At 35.0% G+C, this 7,880-nt stretch overlaps 1 protein-coding gene across 2 annotated transcripts; it reads right to left on the reverse strand.

Moving 5' to 3' along the window:
* Positions 1–700: 700 nt before the first annotated feature.
* LOC111409034 (type IV inositol polyphosphate 5-phosphatase 9-like) lies at positions 701–3,283 on the reverse strand. Of its 2 annotated transcripts, none has more exons than XM_023038932.1 (7): positions 2,702–3,283; positions 2,397–2,504; positions 1,937–2,276; positions 1,476–1,660; positions 1,211–1,319; positions 952–1,103; positions 701–871 (listed from the first exon to the last, which is right to left on the reverse strand). In XM_023038932.1, the coding sequence occupies exons 1-7, from the start codon at positions 2,863–2,865 to the stop codon at positions 727–729; spliced, it is 1,203 nt and encodes a 400-aa protein (XP_022894700.1). In that variant the 5' UTR covers positions 2,866–3,283; the 3' UTR covers positions 701–726. The 2 variants fall into 2 exon arrangements, with proteins under 2 accessions (XP_022894700.1, XP_022894701.1); XM_023038933.1 differs by having other exon boundaries at positions 2,656–3,281.
* Between the last annotated feature and the right edge of the window lie 4,597 nt (positions 3,284–7,880).

Consider the following 7,880-nt stretch of genomic DNA (forward strand, 5'->3'; position numbering starts at 1 on the left):
ATATACAATTTTATAATTAAATAGAAAATAGATATTTTTTCACAAAAAAGAATGAAAAAAAAAGTTATAAGAATCTAATTTAATTTTTTCATAAAAAATAGATATAAACAATAAGGAGAGAAAGATAAATAGAAAAAATAAATTTCCATCATAACTTTAATATTCATAGAAGGAAAAATGAAAGAGAAATATGGAAAAAAATACATTTTTTTTTTAAAAAGTCTCTCAAAATCTTGTGATTAATTAGGCAGATTTTGAGATTTCTTATGAGTATTTTTTGTTTAAAAGTTAGTCCCCCAGAGACTTTTATAAAAGTTTTTGGAAGTCATTAAAATTTGAATATCCCAAAACTTATAAAGACTTTTAAAAAGTTTTAATTGAATATATGGTGACTATAAAAGTTTCAATTGAATACATCGTTATTTTTAGAGAGTCACGAAAAATCTATTGAATACTCCTAAACTTTTAAATCCCAAAATCTCAATTGAATATGTACCCTTAGTGTACTTTATCATTTCTTTCGGGCAGTTTCCAATTGAAAATACCTCTTCGCTACCAGAAATTGAAGTTTGATTACTCTGTATGCCAGAATATGAATTGGGACTGACGCAAATGTTATATTCTTTTTCCTCAATCATTTTTTTTTCCCAACTTTTTGGGAGGCGTCAGAAATCATAAATGGTCGTAAATTAGGAATTAATCAATAATGCATTATGTGAAATAGTTTCATAAATCATCAAATTTGTTAGACAAGACATCGACCTCTGCCATGAAAATAGCTTGGACAGGTCTGTGATCCGACAGTCTCATCCCTCCTCTATTATATTGAATTTGCTTCAATCCGTTGCCAAACCAAATTATTCGATCGCACCTGCATAACTTTCTTCGTCGTCAAATTATAGGTACAGTTTGCTAATGCGAATGAAGAAATCATATTCCGCAGCAACTTACCATGCAGGAGATCTCCTCTTTTTCTCTTTTATTCTTTTATTGCATCCATAATAATCATCAGAATTTTGATTGTATTTATATGTGGGAGCAAACTTGATTTCCTCCTCATGCCAACCCTCAAAGACATGGTCTTTTGCTAGCTCAGTCTTCAGCTTTAATTTCAAATAACATAACTGAGTTATTTTATTTCTTATATCCAGTTTTTGATGTGATTCTTGTCTTTTAAATCTTGAAAGTGTTCTTTTCTGTATTTAGTTACCTGATCATTTTGTAATAAAATGCTCCACTCCTTGTTCTTTACTAAGTTTCTTGTTGTAGCCTCTGGCAGGTTTATCCTGTAGTTCAAGTCGCCTAGCCAAATCACCCGACTGTACGAAAATCAGAACCCACTGGCTATTGTTAGGACAATATGTATCAAGACACCAACATTGTAATAAGAATTTCCCGTTTTATGAGTAATTAAGTTGGAAATAAAGTTCATTTCTGACCTCTTAAGATGAATAGAACAGATTTAGTACACATACTCGTGGTCTAGGATGTTTCTTGGCAACTTTTGGAGGGGGCTGGTAGGGAAGATTGTGTGTGACAATATTCGTGCTGCATCTGCATTTCTCTGTTTCTCGTCGCCTTCTTTTCCGCCTGAAGCTAAATGACTACACACAAAGCAGATGCTTGTTTGCCACAACCAAAATCTGACAGAAACTGCACCCTGTTCATCAAGTATCATTATACATTTAAGAATTGCAACGATAATAGATGTCCTCTCTGATATTGTCAATTATTATACGGGAATGCTGCTTGTACAGCCCCCTCACAAGTGGGGGAGCCCGCAAATTTTTTATTGCACGTGAGCCCCCCGAACTGTGAGAGGGGTGTACATAGTGCTGTGTGCACAGCACTGCTCATTATTATAAGGTTTTAATAGTTTCTTTTACTGAAAGAATGACAGATTTTTTCTTACTAGAACTAATACTACTTGTGTTACCTTGTTTCCGAGGCGTCCTAAGAGACCGCAACCTACACGGGAAACACTTGGATAACTGATATGCTCATGTAGCTCGGCTCGGACCCAAATGGTAATATATATTCCTACCAGTTGTTTACTTATTATGCACTGGAAATCTGAAGCACTTGAGTTGGTAGAGTTGTGCATCTTTATAGGATGAACTCTTGGAGTCTCTCCAAATTCTGTATTCTGAAGTCTGCCTTCTATTTCCATTCTCTTGTTGAGAGTTTCTTTTATGAGAGCATTCCATGTCTTGGAAATATTGCTGTTTTCCGAGCCCAAAATATTTCCTGCATTGAGGGGCACAATTTCTTGGAACCTGCAAACAGTTTGTATGCCTTGTTTTTCAACATAATTTGATTCAACTGTTTTACATTCAAATTTGTTAAGGCATGCTGATAATTTTTTGCAGTTTTATATACTCATATAGTAGAATTACCCAAGAACGTATATATCTGCCATGCTGTTTTGTGTGTCGAGCAAATCCTCGAGGCTCAGGTTATCTGGTGGTGTGATGCCTCCAACGTTCCATGAACTCACAAACAGCCTTTAGTGGTAGAAAAATGAAAAGAAGAAACCATGTTTACTAGTATTCTTTAATAGGAAAAGTTGTAAAAAGGTATTAAAAAAAATAATAATAATAAAATAAAGAAGAAGAAGAAGAAGAAATCTAATACACAGTGTATAATAAGTTATACTATGATTTGGGGCATAGAGGAAGAAATTGATTGGTAAAGCTCGCACTTGAAAGTTTCTTGAGCAATGAAAGACTTTCTGGGACTGAAAGATCCTCGATTTGAGATTTGAGTTTCCACCATTGTTTCGGACAAATCCTCAGAGTGTGTAGCATATATATTGTTGCTCATTCTCTTTCTAAGGCTCTTTCCAGCTGCCATGCTAGGCCACATGACCTTGAAATCAGTAAGCCAGGGAGAGAAAAAAATAAAAAATAAAAAAATAACGAAAAAAGAATCTGCTCAGTTGAGCAACACAAGGAAACCAGAGTTGTGTTGGTGGGGTAGAGATGGGGAAATCAATAGGATCGCTTCAGCTTCAATCCACTTCCATCGCGAGGTTTCAATGTCACTTTTTGTGTTGTTATTTATAAGTGGAAGACGAAAGAGATGTCAAGATTAGCGGGAGAAAAGCAAAAGGATTCGTGAAATAAGATCGAGTAGCATAGGAGGGACTTGACGAAGTTTAACAACAAAAATAGGGAAATAAAGATAAAGAAGATTTGGGGAAAACAATAGAACTTCAGTAAAAATGATCTCCATTTGGGAAAAGAGTGCCTTTGGTTTTTATAATTTGTGCAGAGGGAATTAGGCTGCAACTGGGTTAGCTTATGACTTGTTAATTTCTATTTTACTACTATGGTCCCCCACCTCACCCCACCCTACCCTACCCCACCCCGCATATTTATAATTGTATATTCAACCTTTTTGCCTTTCTTTTGAAAATTAAAAATTAAAAAAAAAATACGAAAACAGAACTTAATTCTTAGTGATTTGCAATAAAGGTGTATTGTTCTCTTCCATTGTACTTGGGACTGTTTCTACTTTTTTAAATCTTAATGCATCTTTATATCAACTAGCAATATAGAAGTAAGTTGACTTACTTCCTATATGCTATTTTCTTTTTCAACAATGTTGTGTGTACAAACAGCATTTTTCACATGAAGGCCACAAAATACTCACAAGGAGGTGGGTGGGTGGTTTTTTTGGTATTTTTTTAATTACACCATGAGACCCATCTATGTGAGTGTCTGTAGAAATTCTGTGAAGAAAATTGCTGTACAAACAGCATTTTTGTTTCTTTTTTCTTTTGAAGGTATGATTGATTTTGTACTTTCTCTCGTCGTCAAACGGGCTTGTAAGGTTTACTTTTATTAGTGTCTTATGCATATTATGAGACATTAGCTTTTATCAAACTTTTACGTGCTTTACATATTTGAAATTTTGAACGACCCAAAAAGACTTTTCATATTCTTTTTTTTTTTTTTTATGTGTTGAGGAAATGACCTAAATGAGTAAATTGCAATTCTTCTCTAACAACTGATTTTTCGATTAGATGGTTAATAAGGCATCATTGCTTAGTTTAGATGCAACTCATTAATTTGAAGTTGTACTCATGCAATGCTTAGATAGGAAAATGAATCTAACCTACAAGAGGGAAGCACGTGTAGAAGAAATAATTTAAATGCAAACATTTGGTTTTCCTTTAACTTCTTCAATTTTTAGATGAGACTTCTCAGTACCCAAAAAAAGAAAAAAAAAATTTAAAAATTCAAAGAGGAATGCCATTGCTGCAGATAAGAAATCTTGAGACCCTATCATTTGGGAAATATAAAAAGATTTTGCCAAAGACTTTTGAGGATCTAATTTATGTTATCTTCAATATATCAAAACTTTGAACTGTGTAGAAAAACCTCGATAACTTAATTATAACTTAATTTGACTCAAAACGAGATAAAATAATAATTTCAACCAATCAATGCTTAGGTGCAAGACTTATCGACATGACGTAAGAGATTAGGTAAACTGATATAGTTTAAAATTGCTCTTTTCAACTTCAATCGTTTTGTCACTCTCTTAATCACATCATTTGATTGGCCCTCTAAATTAAAGCATTTGATTGGCCAGGCGGAAATAACAATTAAGATCAAATTGGTCCCCTAATTGCAACTATTAATTAAGTAATTGTCACTTAAACTAATTAAATAAAATCTATTGGCTGATTCTATCCAATCACAATCAAAAGTCCAGTGTTTGGAGAGCACTTTTTCTCTTTTACATTTAATATTTGAATAAAAGGAAAAAATGTATATGACAACCCCAATCCAACCTGGGCCTACCCCATTCCACCCCAAAACCGATGGAAAAGGTATATTATAGTTTTGAGGGTTAAATAAAGATTTGGTTCCAAAATTTCTAGTCCTTATGGTTTATTTTATTGCAAATCTGTCACTTGGTTTCTTTACGGTTCCCTTCTAGTTCGTCTACAAGGGATTTTCATGATGGGGACGAGAGATCTGTAACACCTTGAAATTATTTACATAAAGATTCCTACTTTCTATCCATAGTTAGCATGTATTTCCACGTGTCATACTTGAGTATTACATCTAGACCGTTTCCCTTACTCTATCTTCCTTATGAGTGAACTGAAATATAGCGCATGGGTAATCTTCGATGCAACAGTACGAAACATACCATCGATCGAGTACAGAAGTGCTTCCCTTCGTTCTTGACAATATGGAATGTCTCAAAATTTTGCATTCTTTTATACTGTCATCTGCATCCCTTGCATCTCTTTTAGAGCTCTTTGAAAGCCGTCAATCACGTTTCCTTGCCTTCCCTCCATCTGAGCATATATAGCATTTGGTAAACACGTCTCAAGAACGAGTTTCACTTTCTTTTCTAGTTGGAGGTCGGTACATGACTTCAAATCAACTAAGAGCATAAATTGCTTTGTTGATAACATAAAACAACCATTGGTAGATTCACCCACTTACCCCTCTATCATTTTGGCTTTTGTCCTATCCATCAATTATTAATAAGAAAAATTCAAGGGTCCTACTTTTGCTCACGAAAGCATTTTTGGTTGAAATTCAATTCTTGGTAGTGGATGCTCTCGATCACAATTTGCTTATCATAAACAAGGTTCTAAGCCTTACTTTTCTTTTCCTTGTGTGAGGATAGAGCCCTGCTCCCTGTCCCGGGTTGAGGACAGGGTCAGGGACAGGGGCACCACATGGCACCCCCTATTGGAGGCGCGCCTGCCCCTGGTCGGCACCCCTCCAATAGCTCTTCAACCCTATCCCCAACCCGGGACAGGGAGATTTATTCGTGAGGATGTTATTACCTTTTTTTTTCTTTTTTTAATGTACCTTTCATCCCTTATCTGGGAGAAGAAAATTCAGTTATATCTACATTATTTTATTCGGGATAACACGAGAGAACGTGATATCCAATGCAATCAAATAAGTTGAGCTTAGAGCCTTTACTTCCTATTAGATTAGTAAGAGCATTCACTCAAATGCTATGATAGGTCCTCGAGGAAATGGGAACATTAGCTTAATTCATTAGGTGTAGGAGCTTTCCAGTGGTTTAATCTTCCGATTCTTGTTATTTTACCACAAATTCGTCGATCTAGCCATGAATAAATCGAAGAGAGCATGTATCAGACAATGGGAATTTCCTTAGCTTTAGTAAGCTAGCTTTGTAAGTTAAGTAATCCTGCTGCTTAGGACACTATGATAGGGAGTGGATTGATCATGATGAGATGGACTATAATGTAATAGAAAAAGCACAAGCTAGGAACTCCTAGGCTCTCCCTTCTAGACTAGACAATGGAGATGAATTCAATTCAAATGAGAAAGGGGCTTGGCTATATCGTATGATTAATCAGGTTGGAGGCAAAAACTAGAAAGTTCATCATTCAGTTGCGATATGTTCATAGAAGAGAATTCATCGCCTAACAAGTGGCCCATATGGATCGAATTAGATAATCCTTCTTCCACCAACTAAACTAGGCACATCAAATTCCATTCCAATCAACTGAGTGGCTTGATGCATATTGGTTTGCTATACCTACTTAAAAGAGGATTGTGTCATGGGGCGAAATTATGTTAAGAGAGAGATTCAGGGCTGAGCAATGCAAGCAAAAATGGGCTAAGGCATCTTGACATACTCAAAATATCGATGAAGTGATGAAACCCCTTTTCACTTCTTTTTCATTAACGCATTAAAATATTTGAAATAGACTAAAACAGACTTTAGAGATCGTCGTCCTATTTTTAGCACTATTAAGGCTCGTGTAGCAACGAGATTAATTCTAGTTAAAATATAATGTTAACAATTCTCGCATAAGATTTGACATTAAACTATAAGGACTAACTCAAAATTTTCTTTAACTTGAAGACCCAAAATGTATATTTAATTAAAGTTTTGATTACTGAAAGGCACTCGTGATTAGATTATTTAATATAATAGGTAGGGATAACATCATAGCATAATATTCTTCATGTTATAAAATTTATTTAATATTTTTAAATCATATCGTAATTTTGTATGCAAGTCACTATCCTAGAATTGAGCCAAATTTGGGTGCAGGCCACTGTATGACAACCTCTATTAGATACTAATAAAATCTTATGGCCAGCTAATGGCCAAATTTTCAATTCGATGGTTGGTGTTGTGACGTTGAGAAGAAGAATTATGCACTACTTTTTTCTTTAAAAAATAAAATTGCTAGATTACTTAGTGCAATACATTTTTCTTAGATAAACGTTGCCGTGAACTACAAATTATGTAATTGAATAAAGAAAATGCCCCCATGGCACATCTCCAAGTGGTAAAAGGGGAGGGTGGAAAAATCCAGCTTTGCTTGAGACTGCTGCGTCAAGGGTTCGAATCCTGAAATATGGATTTGGCTCTTGGGTAAGTGCAAGTGTACAAGCAGCCTTCCACTCTATACATTTAGAGGCATAACCTGTGATTTACCTCCCTCACGATACTCCAGGGCAGAGATGATGAGGAACCCCTAAGGTTAGGGTTTAACCTTTTTTGAATAAAGAAGATGACTTTGGAGTGACCAAAGAACAAAAGTCCAAATCATAAGAAATATTTTTTGGCCCTATACATGCAACATATTATCACAATTAATTCAGTGTCAAGTGTACGTGTTAAGTTAAGATGATCCATGCTTTTTTTCTAAACACGATGAAAAGAACGTCCCGTCTAACGTATCCGATTGCCCCAAGTAATATTAGATAATTCGGGTGGATTTAGTAATTTTTCAATAAAATAAAAAGTAACAAATCCTACTGATGAGCCAAAGGTCAAATTTAGGGTGTAATAATGGACGGACCAATTCAAATCGACTCACACATGTAGCTAACCCGCTTGGCCTAATCCTATTAAGG

This window comes from Olea europaea, chromosome 14 (genome assembly GCF_002742605.1).
Source record: "Olea europaea var. sylvestris chromosome 14, O_europaea_v1, whole genome shotgun sequence".
In the NCBI taxonomy this organism is placed as follows: domain Eukaryota; kingdom Viridiplantae; phylum Streptophyta; class Magnoliopsida; order Lamiales; family Oleaceae; genus Olea; species Olea europaea.